Source organism: Equus quagga, chromosome 1, assembly GCF_021613505.1.
Source record: "Equus quagga isolate Etosha38 chromosome 1, UCLA_HA_Equagga_1.0, whole genome shotgun sequence".
NCBI lineage: Eukaryota > Metazoa > Chordata > Mammalia > Perissodactyla > Equidae > Equus > Equus quagga.
In genome coordinates, this window is record NC_060267.1 from 128,661,260 (window position 1) to 128,681,218 (window position 19,959).

At 40.5% G+C, this 19,959-nt stretch overlaps 1 protein-coding gene across 6 annotated transcripts in view; it reads left to right on the top strand.

The window, feature by feature from the left end:
- CFAP20DC (CFAP20 domain containing) overlaps window positions 1-19,959 on the top strand; it is a 234,197-nt gene that overhangs the window by 176,144 nt on the left and 38,094 nt on the right. For all 6 annotated transcript variants that reach the window (XM_046638094.1, XM_046638134.1, XM_046638109.1 and 3 more), the window contains one exon: window positions 10,616-10,677. In XM_046638094.1, the coding sequence (XP_046494050.1) occupies window positions 10,616-10,677 (62 nt within the window). The remainder of the gene's footprint in view (window positions 1-10,615; window positions 10,678-19,959) is intronic.

A 19,959-nucleotide genomic window follows, 5' to 3' on the forward strand; every position in this document is an offset into this window, starting at 1 on the left:
TTGGTCTTCTTGCATTGATAAAGTTTGGAGATCTATTGGCTTCTGTCACCTGAAGATCCATCTCCCTCACCAGATTTGGGAAGTTCTCAGCCATTATTTCTTTGAATAGGTTTTCTGCCCCTTTCTCCTTCTCTTCTCCCTCTGGTATACCTATAATCCTTACGTTGCATCTCCTAATTGTGTCTGATAATTCTCGGAGAGTTTCTTCATTTCTTTTAAGTCTTGCTTCTCTCTCCTCCTCTGCCTGCAACAATTCTATATTGCCATCTTCCAAATTGCTAATTCTTTCCTCCATATTATCGGCCCTACTGTTCAGAGCATCTAGATTTTTCTTAATCTCCTCTATTGTGTTCTTCATTTCCAATATTTCTGTTTGGTTCTTCTTTATCGTATCAAACTCTTTTGTGACATAGCTCCTGAACTCGTTGAGTTGTCGGTCAGAATTCTCTCTTAACTCATTGAGAATCTTAATGATGGCTGTTTTGAAGTCATCGTCATTTAGGTTATATATCTCATTTTCTTTGGGATTGTTTTCTGTGTATTTGTTGCTTTCTTTCTGTTCTGGAGATTTAATGTATTTTTTCATATTGCTTGATGTTGTTGATTTGTGCCTCCGCATGGAGATAGAGTTTAGTTGCTCCTTTCACTTGTTTCAGCTGCTGCGGTGGGAGGAGCAGCTGTTTATAGTTCACCAACCAGGAACCCTGTCCGTAGTTGCTAACTGGGCCTGGGCCCCTCTTCGTAGCCACAGTGGCCCTTTGGATTCCCTCCTCTGCCGTGGGGGCCGTCACAGGGGGGCTTCAGGCTGCAGGTGCCTACTGTTGCAGCCCACCTAAATGTGCTCTCTCCTTGGGGTCTGCAACGGTGTTATGGGCTTTTCCAACGGCCAGGGGTGGGATCACTTATATTTGTCGCTCCGTTGCTGTCGGCACCCACCAAATCTCACTTGTCCTCTATGGGTCGCAGGATAGCTATTGGCATCTTCTACAGTCTGTGGTTAGTACACCTAGCTATGCTGCTTTTGCCCTGGGGTCTTCCAGCCTTGTGGCTGGCGGCTGGGTGCCTTCTACTGGTGCTGTGCAGAGGCTTTCCCTAAGGCTGCTGTGAGCCTGTAGGGTTTCCCCCTAGGCTACTAAGCTGGGTCTCTGGAACTCTCTCCAGCCCCAGTCCTCTCCGAGATCTCTGGCAATCCCTAGCCCCACGGGGCGGGCAACGGCAGCTGGGGGTCGCTCCGCCCTCTGGGATTCTCTCCGGGCCTCTCCCGGAGCCGTGAATGCTCAGCGTGGCCCCTCTGCTAACGGCAGACAGAGAGTTTTGTCTGCTGCCTGGCGGAGCTCCGGCGCTTCCCCTCCGGGTCGCAGAACCGGCCTTTGAAAGTTCCCCCCGCCCCGGTCCTCTCCGAGATCTCTGGCAATCCCTAGCCCCACGGGGCGGGCAACGTCAGCTGGGGGTCGCCCCGCCCTCTGGGATTCTCTCCGGGCCTCTCCCGGAGCCGTGAATGTTCAGCGTGGCCCCTCTGCTAACAGCAGGCAGAGAGTTTTGTCTGCTGCCCGGGCGGAGCTCCGGTGCTTCCCCTCCGGGTCGCAGAACCGGCCTTTGAAAATTCCCCTGGCCCCGGTCCTCTCCGAGATCTCCGGCAATCCCTAGTCCCACGGGGCGGGCAACGGCAGCTGGGAGATCTCCGTGCCCTCCGTGTCTCTCTCTGGGACCCTCCGGGCACCCCGAGCACCAGGCTGGGTCTCCCCGCCAATGGCGGGGAGAGACTCTCCCCGCGGGCTCAGGTGTGCAACTCCAAAGTTTCCCTCTGCGTTTAGGAGTAATTGCAGGGGGTTTAGGTAGGGTTCTGGTCACCTGTTTCCACCGTCGCTCCTCTGTTGTGTTCTCGCTCCTGCCCTAGATGTGTGTTGATCTTCTGGGGGCGTCCGTTGGAAGAAAGCCGCTTGCGGGTACTAGGCTGCCCGTTGGGGTCGGAGAGTTTTCACCTATTTCCACATCCTCCCGGAGGAAAGTCCATCCGCCTTCTGATGTATAGTCGCGTGGGTGTCTCAGACGTCCTGAGATGCTGTTTGGATATCCTTTGTCAAGCGATAAGTGTCCAAATAATTGTAGACTCGAAGGGCAAGAGACAAAGAGGACTACTCACGGCGCCATCTTGGCTCTTCTCTCTCATGTTTGTATAAAATTATGTAAAGCTTGAGTTCAAGTGTAGTTGACAGGAAACAACTTGTGTTTTAAAATATTTAATTAAATATTTATTAATTTTGCAATTTTCTTTTTGTATTTTTAAAGTCCATTTTTTTCCAGGTCTCTAATACTTCTGTAGATCTTAGAAATCTCTGAGGCTCTGGCACTACACCTTATGTGTGTTATCTGATTTACTCCTTACTGCTATCCTGTGTGGTAAGCACTACTGAGTTCCCATTTCCAGATGAGAAAATTGAGGCTCTTGTCAAAAAGTAAAGTGATTCAGAACTAGTTTGGCATCACCCCTGAGTCTGGGCTGCTTACCACCATGATGTGGTGACTTCTCGATATGAGACCTAAGCGTCAAATGAGTGCTACCCATATCCAGCAGAAGGTGAGATTTCTGCTCTAGAGAGAACTTACAAGTCTTCATGGAGGAGGAATTCACATTGGCTCTAAGGAAATGCAGAAGGAAAATGAAGTTAATTTTTCATTAGTGTTCTTTATCCTCCCCTTGCCCAACCTCCAGGTTTCTCTTGCCTTAGTTGTGCTTTCATTAAACTGAATGATCAAGTATGAGTAATAACTCAAGCAGCCTTGGTGCCAAAGAGTACCTACCCACTCAGCAAAGATACCCCTGTGTGCTGGTTACTCAGATTACCCTTGTAGCCAGATCTAAGAACATAAGAGTAAGTTGCAGATTTTTGCCAATGCAATTTACAATGGAATTGAAGCATTGCCTTTCTTATAAAATATACCTCAGCAGTCGTTTAAACCGAAAGTAAGAAAGAGAACAGTGGCCTCCTGAACGAGCTCATTCTGTCATGAAGTAGCTCAGAGACCAACACTGCAAAGGGCAAGCTGAGGAATGATTATTTATGGACTGAAAAGGCTGAACTCTTGGTTGCCCTGGTTACCGTGTTCTCATCACTGTCCTGTTCTGGCAAGGACTGAAGTCCTCATGCATGACAACTACTCTGCTCTAAAAGTATACAGCCAAAAATAACACCATTGGTAATGAACTTAATAACCCCTCTATTTGACCAAATGAGAAATTGAAAACAGTGTATTTTTTAGACAGAGAAAATAATTGAAAAGCCTACCTTTGGTATTCATAAAATATGTTTATTATTGCATCAAATTCAGTCTATTTCAATATTGGAACTATCACCAAATGGAAAATTGCATTCCTTAATGAACTCTGCATCTTGTTGCTCATATAGAGTTTAAATAGAGCAATTTACAAGAATCATTGTGGTGTTTCTGAGAGCTCATGCCTTTCTCTTTATAAGTTATATAGGGACAATGAAAAAGAAGAAATGAAAGAACTCATAACTTTATCACAATGATATCCTGCTTTTCTTGTATCTCAGTGGTGGCACCATCTACACTGGCATTCAAAGAAGAAATCCGGAATACATCTCCACTCCTCCCACTGCTCCATTCCATACCCAGTTGATCTCCAAATCTTGCGAACCCTCTCTCCTTTTTACCTCTTAACCCTCCCTACCTAATACCATAGCATTGGCACTTTATTTTTCATCTGAATTCCTTCAGTAATCTCCTAATACCTCTGTACCTCCAGTCTAAGCACCATAGCCTGATGCTTAGGAGCATCTGCTCTAAAATCAGATTGCCAAGGTTCGGATCCAAGTTGTGATGTAACGCACTTAGCATTGTATCTGAGACATAATAAGCATTTAATAAATTAAGAGTAGTCATTATTCTTACCATTATTATTTACAGTGATACTTCTAAAGCCCAGATCTTCTCTCTTCCCTATGTAGAGCCTTTCCATATCTCCCGTTGCCTCTTTAGGTTGGCATACAGGGCCCCCATGATCTGAGACCTGCTTCCCTCACCAGTCTCATCTCTCACTGCTCCCCCCCTTTTGCTCCATGCTTTAGTCCCAGTTGTAACTCCCTAAATGCACTCCGCACATATCCTTGTACCTTGTATCTGATTATCCCTCAAAGCCTTCTGTAGCCCTTCTCCAAGCCTCATTGTGAGAGACATACCTTTCTTTCTGACACTAGAGTCAGGAGTACCTCTATGATAACTCTCACCACAACGTAGCTTGTCTGTCTCACATTAATTCATTCCACACATTCTTTTGAGTGGTACAATATGCTGTGGACTATGCTGGGGATACAAATAAGGCTTTATCCCGCCTTGAGATGTTCACAATATTGGAGGGAAGCAGAGAGTAAATAGCTCACTGTAAGTCAGGGTAGTAAGTGATGATAGAACAAAGAATTATGAGAACGCGTGAGAGGGAGCTATTAATTCTACCTGTTGGTTTCAGGGATGCTTTCACAGGAAGGCTACAGCTAAGCCAGAGATCAAGAATGAGTGCGAGCTCACCAGGTAGGAAGAGGGGGAAAGGAATTCCAAGCTCTGAAAAGGAACAGAATTAAGTCTATGGAGGTGAGGGAGGAGTCTCTCCTTTTACAGGATAACCTCCTCTTAGTGCCTTTGTTTCTCCATCACTTTGAACAGGACTTGAAGTAAGTTTTTGCTTGTCTCACCATCACTACCCACCCCCCACGCAGCGTACATAACAGTACTGTTCCATACTCTAGCTACGCTGTGGAACCCGCCCATCAATGCTATGCCCTTTGTCCAGATCATGTCAATCATGGTCTTTCCTCTGCCTGGAGACCCTCCATCCTTCTTCTCTACCTAGAACACTCTGTGTTTTCCAAGGCCCAGCTCAAATGTCACTGCTTCATGACAGAGGGTCTCTCTGACCCTCAGTTACCCCGCACAGAGTTATCTGCTTCCTTGTTTGAGTTCCCATTTTCTTCAGGCTCAGTGATAGCACTGACCACATCAGGTAGCCATTGTTACCAATATCCCCCAGGCCTGGTTGTGAGCTCCTTGAAGGCAGGACCATGCCAAGCACAGAACCTGGCCGAGCACAGAACCTGGCCAAGCACAGACCGAGGCACACTCAGTCACTGCTGGTTGTTAATTGTTGGTTGAACAAATCAATCAATAATATTAAAAGATTCCTTTTTTACTCTAAAGTTAGTTTTCATCAAAATTTCAAAATAAAATCAGTTTTGCTTTGCTTAAATACATCCTGAATGATGCAGGTAATATTTTACATTCAAGATTTGATAAATTGATATTATTAAATATACACACAAAGGAAAAAATCTCTCTCTGGGCGGGGCTGGATGACCAATAGTTGAGAAAGGAGAGTTAGGCAGGTCACATTCAGTTTAGCATCTTTACCTAATGACTTCACACACATTGCAGTCTGAAACCAGAAAGCTTATGCAGAGTAAAATGAAGAGTCTTTACCAAAATCTATTGTGTTTACTACAAGCTTTGATTCCTCAGCTTTCCTAGCATCTGTACAGTTCAGAGTAATATGTACCATTTAAAAGGTGTTTAAATATAATAAATTAGTCATTTAAAAGTGTAATTAAATGTAACCATCTTTCTCATAACAAATTGGCTTTTGTAGGCATCTCTTGCTAAATAAATACAGCCTACTGAGAAATCCATTGGCCTTTGACAGACAAATTTTTCAAAGTTTCTTAGAACCAAATTCAATTAAAACAATACTTTACAACTTCTGTGGAAACCAAGCTACAAGTAATCGATTTCGGAGGGTGTCTGTTAGGAGTAGCCCTCATGAGATTTGTTCAAAAACTGGGCTTTAGGCAGCCTTGGGAAGGGAGCTAGGAATTGGTTATAATGGATTCTTAAGTGAATTTTATTTTGGTGAGGGATTTTGATTGACAGTAGCATAAAACCATGTCTTGGAGTGTGCATGTGTTTGTGTGTGTGTCTGTGTTTTTGTGTCTGTGTGTGGTTTCTTTTTAAGGGAAAGGAATAGTTATGAAGGGGAACAGCTTCATGTGATGATCAAAAGAATATAGACTCTACATTAGACTACCTGTGCTCAAATCCCAGCTCTGCTATTTACTGACAGGATCGCCTGTAAAAAGGGAATAACAAAGGGCCTTCCTCGTATCGGCATGGTGAGAATTGAATGAGTGCAAGGAGTGCATGTGCCCCGTGCCTAACAGAGGAAGCTCGTGCTGACTGTAATCTGCTGCTCCCCCAAAGTTACTCTCCTCAAAGGGCCACTTGAGTGATCAGAAAAGATTTCTAGGACATTTTCCTTTTTTATGACCACTGAGGTATATAAGGATGGGCACAGGTTCTGTTGTGCTTGTTTTGATGTGAGCTTAACCATGAAAATCCAGACTGACCCCCTCAGAGCTTTACAAATGAACTCTCTTGCATTATTTCATTATTTCAATATTTCATTATTTCTGTCCCGCATCTAACCTAGATTCAAGAAAAGCATGTGTCGTGTGCATGCTACCCTGTAAGCAGACGCCCCAAAGCCATCATTCCTTCAAGTTAAGGATGCCCATAACCTAATATCAAGCACATTAGTCTCCTCAGCTTATTTTTTTATAAAAAGCTCATCACATGCATTCATCAACTTGGCACGTTGCAGAGCATAATATTTGGAGAAAAACGAGGCAAAATGCACTTAATAAAATTACAAGCATATGGTGAGGTTCTCAGACAAGTTATTTATGGTCTTGATTAACCTTGCAACATTATTGCCATTTTCATGGGTTTAACATATCAACATGAAAATGTTGTCTCTACCTTTTAACATGGCAGGATTATCTTATCTCCTGTGCTTTTATCTAGCCTTCACTTCTCTCCCTCACCCAAAAATTTCTAGCGGCTTGATGGTGGAAAAACAAAGCTTCCTGTGCTGGGCAGTAGTTAACTGTATCTGAGTGCAGGTTTTCTGATGCTAGTGCATAGCAACAGCGCCACCAAAAGGACAAGGTCCCAGCTTTCATTTCTTTTCTCATCGGCGTATCAGCGTTTCGCATGACGATGGCTGGTTATTGTGTGTTCAATATATAATATGTTGGCATTTCAGACTCTTTATAGTTGATAGGTCTTAATTTGTTCTGATCTACAGATTCGTTAAGTCCTCAGTTCTCTTTGGGTGTAATGAGTTTTCTTTTAATTCTCCTGAACTAAAAAGGTAAGTAGTTGATTGTGTTAAGCTGCAGATAAATCAGATGAGCAGGTATTCTTATATCACCATCAAAATGATATACGAAAACTGATATTAGAGTCAGTGTAATATCTATGCTGTCAGGAGAAAATACTGAAATGTGGGAGTTGTTCTGGGTTTAGTGACTATGAAAGTCACCCCATGAAATAAACTCTCCTCATTTCTCAGAGTAGTGTCTATTGTGTCTTATGTTTGTCTTAAATTTAGCAGTGTGACAAAACTTATTTTCTTTAATTTTAAATATATAGCAACATGCCATAAGGATGAAATCAAGTGAATTTAATTTATGATAAGGAGATAGTCTTATATATTTCAAATAAATGTGTTTTGGGACCACTTTTTTTTTCCTGCCATAAACTGAACTGATTTTGTCATATTTGTTATTCAAAAGCTTAGGTGTTCACTGTTCTAGGTGAACTCCTGAGCTGGATTAAGCACTACAACCTAGTGGTTAAGGGGGTAAACCATGCAGTCAGATTGCCTGGGTTCAAATTCTGGCTCCAGTGTTTCCTGGCTGGCAGGACCTTGGGTTAACACCCAGTGTCTGAATTTCCTCTTCTGTTAGATGGAACTGTTAATCCTACCTATTTTATAGAATTACTGTGAGGATCAAATGAGATAATATCTATCAAGGAATTAATACCGAGTAAGCGCTCAATAAATATCAGTTACTGCTATTTTATTATAGTCATAGCTATTTGTAGGTATCTGTTGCTCTTCCTTTGCTTCTCCTTATACTGTTCTCTGAATATGGTTGAATTCTAAAGTCAAAAAAATCAATTTTATTTTTTTAACTGGTGCTTTCACAGGATGTTACCTCCCTAGAAAAGTAGAAATAGGTTTACTGCTGCATATATATGGAAACCTATCTATTTCCATTTGTGGACGGGGACATCTGGCTTCAGACAGCCCATCTTGTCCCTCCGACCCATGCCTCACCATGTTCAGAGAGCTTTTAGAAACATTAGGCACATTCTCACTCATTCTGATTTGGGCCTAGGAAAATGAAAAACCACATCCAGGTGACAGCTCTGCCCTTTCAAAGCATCAAAGCCAAGTTATGGGAACTGAAATATCTTGAAGGAGCTTTTTAGCTGCGTCATTGCCATAATCCCTTCCTCTCCCTGAGTCTGATTATGAAATTGGGAGATGTGTACAGACAGGAGGAATTGGGGCCACCCAATTTTTATGTCATCCACTCCAAAGCAAGACTTGCGTCCTTCCCCAACTGAGTCATTAGCAGTTGGGATTTATAAGTCAGTTTATAGCAGTTACATGTCTAAGTTGGAATACTCTGCCATGACATGTTATTATTAAATTTAAATTGGTTATTGAATAATTTGGGGTAACAACTTGGTAATTAGTTTTCAATAGTAAAAATCAAGTAAAGGAATCAGGTATTCAGACCAAGTTCCATTATCATACAATTATTTTAACTGAATTTTTTTATTTACCTGTCTATCTATTCATGTCAACAGTCCTTACTACTTCGAAAAGTTTCCCCTGGTTATTTTTTATTTTCTAACACTTAAAAATCACTATGAATGTGAGTCTTTTATTGATTGTGTTCTCTTTTACTCCTCATATCATTGGATCTGTTTCATGTAAACATGAGCAAACATGGAAATAGTCAGTCTGTGTAGTCTAAGTGAGAACTGAGTCACAAATGAGATAGGAGTCTGTAACCATTTTTATTCTCCAGAGGATGGAGTAAATAATTTGGAATAAGGCTGTTGAGGACAAGTGTAAATAGAATTAATGGTATAAAATTAAGAAAATGGAAATTTGGCTGAATATCAAGACTGTGATGCTTAGATAGTTATGGAAGTGCCTTTGAGAGTAAAGAGGAGAAGTCCACTCACTGGAGGCCAGCTGAAATACTGGACAAATACCAGTGAATGTATTATCCAGAGTATTTCTGTACCAGTGTGAATTGGTCTAGAGAACCTGTTAGGCCTTTGCTTACTAATTCCTTTTTTGCTGTGAAATAATAAAGCCTAAATCATAGAACTAAATTTCACTTGCAGATTGTTGAAAGTCTTATTTCTCTAGTGAGATCAAATATGTCTTATGACATGTTTTTCCCTCCACTGTCCTCCCAGCTGTAGTTTCTTATTACTGAAATGGTGATGCATTGATATTGGTTCAATTACCAAAGTAACTGAGTACAGTACATTTAAATTCACAGTGCATCACAGAGAGTCGGGCTAAGTGACTGTGATTATCAGACAGGGTGTTTGATTTAAATTAAAGGAACACTTCCAAGAGATTATTTATAGAGGAAGACTGTTTACTGTAAAAAAAAAATCCCATCACCCACGTCATTAATATTTTACGACCCATTAAAATAAAAAATATGTGGAAAATAGGGAACACATGCTCTATATGTGCAGGCACCATTGCTACACTGTTTTCCTCTATTGGGGTGAGCCACATTATGGGTGACAAAACCTGAACACCCACCCCATTGGGTAAGGAAGTAACTGAAGCCCTTTAAATGCAATTCAAAAATGTATACCAAATTTCAACTTGTAATAAAATGAGAATGTTAAAAATGATTTTCATATTAGAATTACATGATTGTTAACCATATAATAAAAATACTTTGAGGTGATGTTTTCAAAGAGAATTTGTGTTGGATATAATGGAATTTTCTCCCTTTATAGAACAAAGAAAAAACATCAAGTTCCATTGGAGGCAAGGGTTTAAGGCTTACATTGGATGTAGTATTTAGCTATGTTTTGAAATAGGCAGTAACTTAAAGGTTTCTTGTGGAGGAAATAATTGAGATTTCACGTTTTTGTTAGGTATTGGCATCACTTTTTTCGGTTCATTAATTAATACTTGAGGTTTTGTTATACAGTTGAGGAAAATGACCACTTTGACCTAAGATTTACATGTGTAATTCCACTAATGAAAAAAGAAGTTATCCTTGCAAACTTACTAACATTGAAATATAAATACATATTCTGTATCTCTGGGTCTCTGGATTATTGATGATACTTGCTATGCAGCATTAATTCCATGAGATGAGTTGTTTTGTTTTGCTGGATCTGGAAATATCAACCAATGTTAACAGCATAAAAATTCTACAAGGACGAGGATTCCACACATGAACTTTAATTACACCATAGGTGCTATCTAGTCCAGTGACTGGCCATTAAAATAACCTGTGTGTTCTCATATCTACCACTTTGTTATTTGCTGGATCTCCTAAACAGCCTTTGACTCTTCTGTAAATAAACCAGTCGCTTGTTGCAGATTCTTTCTTAGGAAAAAACTATGGTAATGAGAGTGCACATGAGAGCATATGTAAAGAGCATCTTGCTGATTAGTACCTCACAAATGTTTTGTCTTTTACAGCCTGTCAATCAGGGTCGTCACTATCAGAAAGAAATGAATCCACCTTCTCCATCTAACCCCCGGTAAGGATCACTAATAATCTAAATGTTTTTAAAAAGAAAAAAGATTATTTAGAAGATTGTGCATTTTTCTTGGTTTCATGAAATTGTTTTTCAAAACTTTCAAAGGGCTTCCAAAGTTCTTTTCTTTAGAAATTCTAGTTCAGTCTACTTTTCTTACTTAGACGATGGTGTAGTGGTTAACAGTCTACCTAGGTTTAACAATAACACCTCTGCCTGTGGGACTTTGAGCAAGTCATTTAACTCAGAGTAATTTAGGCAAAATAGTTACCTCATAGTATTCCGGGGAGTATTATATGAACTAATTCATGAAAAATTCTTAACACAGTTCCTGGCACATAGCAAGCTCTCTTTAAGTGTTAATTTATTCGGTAACATTCTATTTGCATAGATATTTCATTGTAGTAGATAATTTGATGTTTAGTACATTTTAGGCATGAATCTTTTTTGTGTTACCCGGTGCCTTTAAATTTATCAGGATAGCTTATATGAGTTCAAATGTCCACTCTCTTTTTTCATAATTTCAAAGTTCATAATCTGAAAATTATTTAATTATTTCAAAAATGTCATTGACATATAAGTCATTTGTCAATATAGAAGACTTGTATTATTTTAGATTCATTGGAGACAAGCAAATCTTGAATTTGAGTTTTGACATATATGTAGTAGTATATCTGTAGTATTATATGGCTTTCTAAAAAATAGCTAAATAAGCTAGTTTGTCAGTATAAATCAGGATCGCTTTATTACTATTTATTAAATACTAAGAATTTATTGAAAATCAGTCTGTCTTGAGCTCCACCCACAGGATCTTAGTTATTGGAATGCATCTCATTATCCAAATGCATCTCATTATCAAGCTCTCTCACCTGTACTACTGTGGGTTGTCCTATGGATGGACCAAAACACCACTGATAGCGTTGTAGCTCTGCCTCCAGAGTATGATACCTATTACACAGTGTCTGAATTAAGACTCATTTGGTGCACATATGAAAAACAACTTAGCTACTATTAAAAGTGCGGGAGACAGAGACAGGGAGGGAGAGACACACAGAGGGAGGGACAGGGAGATTGGTTAAATAATAATACAGGGCTGTATCCTGGAACCCAAGGGCAGCCAGGCAGTATCCTCACTCCATCACTGTTTGTTTCTTCCTATCTCCTCCATTCTCTCTAAGCATCAGCCTTCTCTGCCTCTCAGTCACATCACATATGGCTGTCTGACAGCTTCGGTTTACATATTATAGTCAAAGTACATGCCGAGGCTGACAGGTTGTGTCTGAATCCCAATTCCTACTTTCCAGGAGAGAGAATGTGATTGACCTAGCTTGGGCCATGTATTCACTTCTGGTCCAATCAGTAATGAACAGCCAAACAAGCCATATAAAACTAGCCATGGCTGCCAAGAGACCACCTACATGGTTTATAGGACTTTTAATGGATCCCAGAATATTCATGACATAGGCAGAGTAAATGTTCTTTATTAGTAATCTCTTCTAAGTGTTCCTGGTCTATACACTTGATCTGATCATTCTTTTGTGTTATCTAGTAGGGGAACTTATCACTATCATAAATAGATATAATGAGGAGTTCAAAATTAAGATTATAGTTTCAGTGTATATAAAAAGGTATTTTAACACTTCTAAAATCAGTTATCTCTTGATATGTGAATATGTCTCTTGCAATCTTGCAGCTCATCTAGATTTAACCAACAAACTATTTCTGTCTACATATGAGTAAACATTCAAGGTAACTGGAAATCCAACTTTGGTCCAAATTATAACAAAGTCAGGATTTGTAGTCTGAACAAATGAAAGTGATAGTAAGATATGTTAGAAAGTGGAGCCTTTTGTTTCAATAAAACGAGAAAGAGGACCTAATTCTCATTTCTAATTCTGCTACTAACCCCAGTATATTATCTCAGACAAGCCAGTCAACCTGTCCAGACCTCATCTTATAATATGAACACCCTCATGAGTAAAGGAAAGGAATTGAGTTACATGCTCTCTGAGGTCACTTCCAGCTTTATGACTCTGTGACAGTGAGGAGACTCTTTATAGATTTTACATGTGAAAACCAGTTCCACTATCAGAGGGAACACTGCCCTATATGGAAAACATGCCTCATGATATTGGATGAGATAATTAATTAATTAATTAACATTTAGATGTGGTAATATGTGGCTTTAAATATCTCTTTTAAAATTTGATTTCCAAAGATAGAAAATTCACCAACTAAACGGACAGCATATTTTATTTAACCAATTAAATGTTCACTCATTTAGGAAAAATTAACTTATATTTTTACATAGTAAAATAAAAAGCCAAATTCTAAAGCAAAAAATAAAATGCCAGCAATCCCACTTGCCAGCAGGTTATCCACCAGTTTCCTAAAAAATTATTATATAGCTGTTGAGAAATCCTGCAGATTATGTGGCTTGGCCCTTGGCTCGTAAATCCAGTAGCTTGGAGAATTGGCAGAAGGGCATTACTGGGCCATAAACAAAGAAGATGATAAAATTATGAGGTCAACATAGATCATCATATAAAAATGGGATAAATTGAATCATGTAATACATGTAATTTAACTTAGAACTGAAAGCTATGAGTCTTCTTAAGGTTTGTGTTTATTATATTTCTTACAAATATATAGTATGTGTTAGACCCTAAAATACAGAACTTGAAAGTTAAAAGATACTGGGGCTGGCCCAGTGGCATCGTGGTGAAGTTCACGTGCTCCGCTTCGGTGGCCCGGGATTCACAGGTTTGGATCCTGGGCGTCGATCTAGCACCACTCGGCAAGCCACACTGTGGCAGCATCCCACATAAAATAGAGGAAGACTGGCACAGATGTTAGCTCAGGGCCAATTTTCCTCACAAAAAAAAGGAATAACATAAAGTTAAAAGATGCCAATAATGCATATGAAAAAAGTATATGAAATGAAAAGATGAGTCTCTAAGTCTATCCCTTTGGATAAGCAAATATCTAACTTGAATCCTGGATTGAAAGTTTGACATACAGGGGCTCTGAACAGTACAAGAGAAGCAAATAGGCTCTTGATATCCTGAATTAAATGTGGTTGTGATCAGAGTAATGCAAATATGATGCGGATGGGGGATATGTGTGTATGCCGGTCCACCCAGAAGAGAGCGTGATAATGCCCTTTAGGAGGTGAAATGGCCACATTAGCTCCAGTGAAATATCTGCAACTACTCCAGAGACCTAAGAACCTAGGATTTTAAAATTATATATGCTCATACCCACATACATACATATTTAAAGGGTCAACTTTCAATTAGCTTCATTAATGTAACAGAACAACCAATATCCCCAAAGTCTTTCATTTACATTTTGTTCTGGAAAGATTTTTATTTCTGCAACATAACTATCTTCTTAGTTTTATGTGTTTATGATTAAAGGTAAAGAGAGTAGATAGTATGCAATCCACAAAGCAGGCAAATTTGGGTTTTGAAGAGTTGACTCTAGGATGAAAATAACTAAAACACTGCATATATTCATATATTGTTTTCCTAAAAGTAAAAGAATTCACTTGCACTCATAGGGCAATGCGTGACATTAGTTGGAGGTAGGATACAATGGTAATCATTTCCTGAGAAGTTTACAATCTAGGAATTGAAAGACACATGGTTCACTTCATCATATTCCCGTGCGTGTCTAGATTTGGAACAAAGCCATTTGCCCTGTACTGTTAGGCATGGGTGTGATGTTTCCCATTATTTTTGCCTAACATACTGACTGATGTTTAGGCAGCATCTCAGATGCTGGGGCACTTGCCTCCAGTGGTCACCCACTTCGCCTCTTGGGGCATTGACAGCCTGTATGACAAGGTGCAGAAATGGCTAACATAATCTAAATACAATTTAGAGGAGTCTTGGGTAGGAGGAAACAATTTCACAGTTCATTCATGTTGAGAAGTGTTTCTTAGTATGTAAACTTACATGCTGCCAACAGAGCAAAATGGATGCTGTTTGCAACCTTAAGTCGTTTATTTTAAAGTGCCATCTACTGGTTTGTGGGGTTTAGAGCTGTCCCTTAGGCACATCTATTTATGTATTTATGGAGATTCTTCAGAACAGCTCAAGATATTTTTGCTCAGGAGTGGGTTTTGTAAAAATAAACTGTGATTACGTTCTGGTTGTCTGTTTATATGGATGGAGCCGATAGCCAGTCTTTCGTTTCAAAGGATGATTATACTTGCTATTTTTACAACTCATTGGAAAATTGAGGGGAGGAGGGAATGTAGTCAAAGGCTCTGTACAGTTCTAAATGTTTATGGAAATAAACAGTATAGAAAATAATTCTAGAATGCCCAATCAGTAATGAATGGCATGGTTTTCTAAAGTGTTTGCTGTATGACTTATCGCTTATCTGTAGTTTTTTTTAAATGTCATTGCAGATTGTGTTGGGGCTTGAATGCTTTGCAGCTTTGCCACGTGTTTGTGTGGTATAAACATACTTATGACTATAATTATCTGATAAAGCCCTGCAGACTTTGACAAATGATTAATAACCACTGACCTCATTTCACGTTGGCTGGCTCAGCGGGCCTGACTGAGGCAAGCTGGCCTGTCATCGTAACCCACAAACACTACTCTGGCCTGATCACAGTGGCTTCATTTTTCTTCTTTCCACTTGTTGGGACTCAGCCTGATGGGCTTATCCTCTATTGCTTAAGCTTTCCCCCCAAGACAAAAGAGAGAAAACGTTTAAATAAATAAAATTAAATACGGAACTTATATGTCATTTTCCTTTTCAAATGTTTAAATCTGAATCATTTTAAAACAAGTAAGTTGGATTTTTATTTCTCCTTCAGACCAAAGCACAACAGAGGATTTCCTGATTAACAATGCAAACAATTAGTTTCTCTAAATGTAGTGTTATTGTTGTTTTCTATTATCTATATTTTTGCATTAAATCTTAATGATTTGTTTATAAAACCAAAGGCATCAATTTTTGCTCTCATCGTTTCTCTCATTAGCTTTAACTAGGAAAAGCTGTCGATGTGGGTGCCTCTCATTTCGCAGTCGCATCCCACAAATTCGTACCTGCTCCTTTGAGGGGAGTGATTTTCCCTTGAGTCTGGTTCCAGGTCCTGACTGAAGACCCTTCAGTTCTCCTAGTCCCTGGAGGGCACGGTGGTGCCCTCTCTCTCCTCCCTGAGGTGGTCAGCACAGGCCTGATGAGGGTAGGAGCTCCATCAGCATTTGAGCTGAGGCAGGGAGGGTGGAGGAAGGCCCAGATACATTTCATGGAGAAATGAAAAGCTTCGCCCTGAATGTTAACCAGTTAAATTTCAAATCATTTCCTACATCTTTCCAAGAATTTCTCTTCCCTTTCCTGAAAATAGGAGGTCAATGGTATTGCTTTATTCAGAACCAGGATAAAATTGAGGTTTTATGAGAGGCTTTTGTTTAGACAGAGTTTAAATCTAATTTCCATGCATATTTCACTCCCTGCCAACCCAGAGATCCATAGACATTGGTAACCATTAGAATGGCCCTAATCTTTAATGTATAACATAACATGTATTATTTGTATGAGCTATAATAATAGCTTCCAATGCCTTCTTTATTCCAATGACTCTCAAAGTTTTAGTTCCAGTCCTGGCCCTCCTCTGAATTTCAGACTCATCCATCCAAGCTGCCAACTTGAAAGATAGCCACTTGGATATCTAACGCATACCTCGAATGTAAGCATTTAAGACATAACTTAGTTTTCTCTTCCTCTACACATCTGTTCTTTCTTCAGTCTTCCCCATCTCAGAAAATGCCACCATCATCCCCCTTTTGTTCAAGCCAGAAACCAAGAGTGATCTCTGTTTTCTCTTTCTAACCCACCCCATGTCCAGCCTCCGCAAGTTGTGTGGTGCTCCCTCCAACCATAGTATATGCCAGATCCAGTCACTGCTTTCTCTTCACTGCTACAGTCCTCACCCAAAGTGCCATCATCTCTCACCTGGACAAATGTCAGAGCTTCCTACCTGCTTTCTCTGCTCCTTTGGCCTCTACAGTCTGTTCTCCACTCAGCAACCAGAGTGGTGGTGTTACACCCAAACGGGACCTAGGCATTCCCCCACGTAAAACCTCCCAGAAGTTTCATACTGCTCATAGGATCAAATCGCACTCCTCACCCCAGATGCCCACCTCTCAGACTGTGTTCATACCCTTGTGCACCCTGCTCGCTGTGTATAAAACACCATGGTCCTCTCTCTTTTTCTCAAACACTCCAGGCTTGGTTCCGCCTTAAGAGCTTTGCATGAGATGGCCCCTCTGCCTGGAGTTCCCTTACCCTAGAAAGGACATAGCAGCTTCCTCTGTCATTCAGGTCTCCATCTCAATGTCATCTCCTTAGAGAAGCCCTTTCTTAGCATCCAACTAAAATAACCCCAGTCAGCCTTATTATATTTTTTGTTTTTACCACAGGACTCCCCACTGCCTGATATTTTCTTGCTTGTTTGCTTATTGTCTACACACACACCCCTCCAGAATATGATAGAATGTAAACTGCATGAGTATTGGGACTTTATCTCTCTTGCCAGCTGTATTCCTAGCTCCTCAATCAGTGACAAGCACAAAGGAAACACTCAAGAAATATGTGTTGGGGCCTGTCCTGTGGCCGAGTGGTTGGGTTTGTGCGCTCCGCTTTGACGGCCCACGGTTTGCCAGTTTAGATCCTAAGTACGGACCTACACGTTGCTCATCAAGCCATGATCTCACGCCATCCCACATAGAGGAACTGGACTGACTTACAACTAAGATATACAACTATGTGCTGGGGCTTTTGGGAGGAAAAATAAAAAGAGGAAGATTGGCATCAGACGTTAGCTCAGGACCAATCTCCTCACTAAAAAAAAAAACAGAATGTTTTAAAGAACTATGTGTTAGGGGCTGGCCCAGTGGTGCAGCAGTTAAGTTCGCACATTGTGCTTTGGCGGCCCAGGGTTCGCCAGTTTGGATCCCGGGTGCGGACATATGCACCGCATATCAAGCCATGCTGTGGCAGGTGTCCCACATAAAAAGTAGAGGAAGATGGGTATGGACATTAGCTCAGGGCCAGTCTTCCTCAGCAAAAAGAGAAGGATTGGTGGCAGATGTTAGCTCAGGTCAATTCTTCCTCAAAAAAAAAAAAAAGTGTTGAATTCATTGAATCTCACCTCACAAATATTAGTGTGTGTGTGTGTTCATATATGTGCATATGTATATATGGGGGAGGCAGTACGAGGGGAAGAGGAGACCTGAGCCTGTGGTGCTGGTGCCATCTTAAACTCAAGAGACCACTTGCCCCTTCTGCACCTGGAGGGGTCCTTAGTGCAGTGCAATGCTCATGGCATTTGGCCTGTCCAGGCCACTTTTAGTCCTGGTTCTGATCACTTATTCTATCAGAGCCAGTTTGCTCAGATTGCACACCTGCTCCAATTACCTTGTCCCAGGCCCTAACTAGCCATCACCCTAGAGGTCTCAATGCCACCGCTGGCCACCTAACCAATATTTCTTTTTCTTCGGTCTCCTCACTTGTTCATTCCAGCCCTGCCTGCCTGAGCATCAGCTGACGTCACTCTCCGGTTTCCTCAGTTGAGATGTCTGTCCACTCTCTGACCAGGTTGTTCTTGGGTCACTGGGACATAGCACTTCAACCTGAGTCTCCTACTTTTTCAGTTGCACTCCATGAGAGAATCTTAAACCGTTAGGGCTGGGGCAATACTCATCCATATTTTGGTTATTGTCACGTTTTCTGGCATTACAAACTCATAAAACCCATTTCCATGAGAGTTTCAGAACAACAGGATACATCTTCCCCACCTTTCCAAAGCTTCTATGTCCAAAATGTTGGATCCAGGAAGAATCTTAGCATTTTGAATCAGCAGAATGTGCGGCTCCTGCGCTTACCCAGGCCTCCCAGTCACTGTTATCCATCCAGATGGTGAGCTCAGATTCTTAGACCCAGGGTCCAGTGTAAAGAAGGTAATTACCAAAGTGATTATTTACTGTTCAGTGTTACAGTTTCAACTTTTAGTTAAAAGATTCAGCTTTTCCTTCTAGGGTAATGAGAACCTTTAAAAAGTCGAAGTACTAATTTCAGTTTATAACATTCCCCTCTATTCTGTCTGAGGGGAAGGGCTGGGAGTGCAAGCTGAGGTGAAGGATCATGACATGAACCTAAGACATGGAAGATCATGCTTATGGTTAAACGGCCACAGCCAGTCACATCTGTAGACTCACAGCGTCCTCCTTCATTTTGTAACCTAATGCAGGATAGGTTCCCTTGTCATTTAAACAAAGAACCACTGCAGCATGAAATGATTGAAACTGTACTGCAGTTCATACCCTCAGCAATATTCATTGAGTATTTTTGAAGCATATACTATGTACAGAGCACTGTGGAGAGATGACTTTAACGTGCTCTCGGTGAGTTTGCAGCCTCCCAGCACAGGTGAGTCCACGCTGCCTGTCAAGGCAGCATGTGAATGTCTTAGGGAAGGTGCCGAGGGACGTGAGAGCAGGTAGCGAGCCTGGCACGGAGAAACTGCAGCCTTTCCAAACCAGTGCCCACTCACAGACTCTGCTTTTGTATGCAGTTAGTTTTTGTTCTTCCCTGTGATTCTCTTGTTAATGAAAAACATTACATTTTGAAATTGATTAAAGTTAAAACACGTAATTTTTCACTCTAGCAATATACAGTATTATGTTTACCAGAGTTTACAGCTTCATATTAGGCTGTTCATTACCACATAAAAACCCACTCAGTATAATAAATACCATACAAGTGAAACGTCCAGCCTGTTTAAAATGACTTGAAGGAGAAAAGGCAAACAACTTTTAGCTGATTTGATTGAATTAACACTAACATTATTGTTCTATTGACTCTTTCTTGTCCATTGATTTTTAAAAGCCTTTAGCTCCCTTGCCATCCATTAAGACAAATCAGATGCAATTTGGTGCTCAGGACAAGAAAACGCTGTTGAGTGTTGAGTGTATGGATGGAAAGAAATTATATATGTGCAGAAACAAGACTGTTAGAAGGCAGCTTCTCATATTTTCCTGTAAACTTCTTTGCTTTTGACACTTGAGGTTAACAATAGTGACCTTTGTTTTATTATGTGAACACTGGATCAGTAACAAGTGAAGCCAAATGGTGATCTGTAGATGAGGTACTTTATCTCTTATTTAAGATGAAAGAAAACTAGCTAGAATTTTACGTAGTCTCATATTTTTTAGTCCTTGATTCTCTTTATTTGCAGAACTTATAGACTAGTAAGCAACTGAA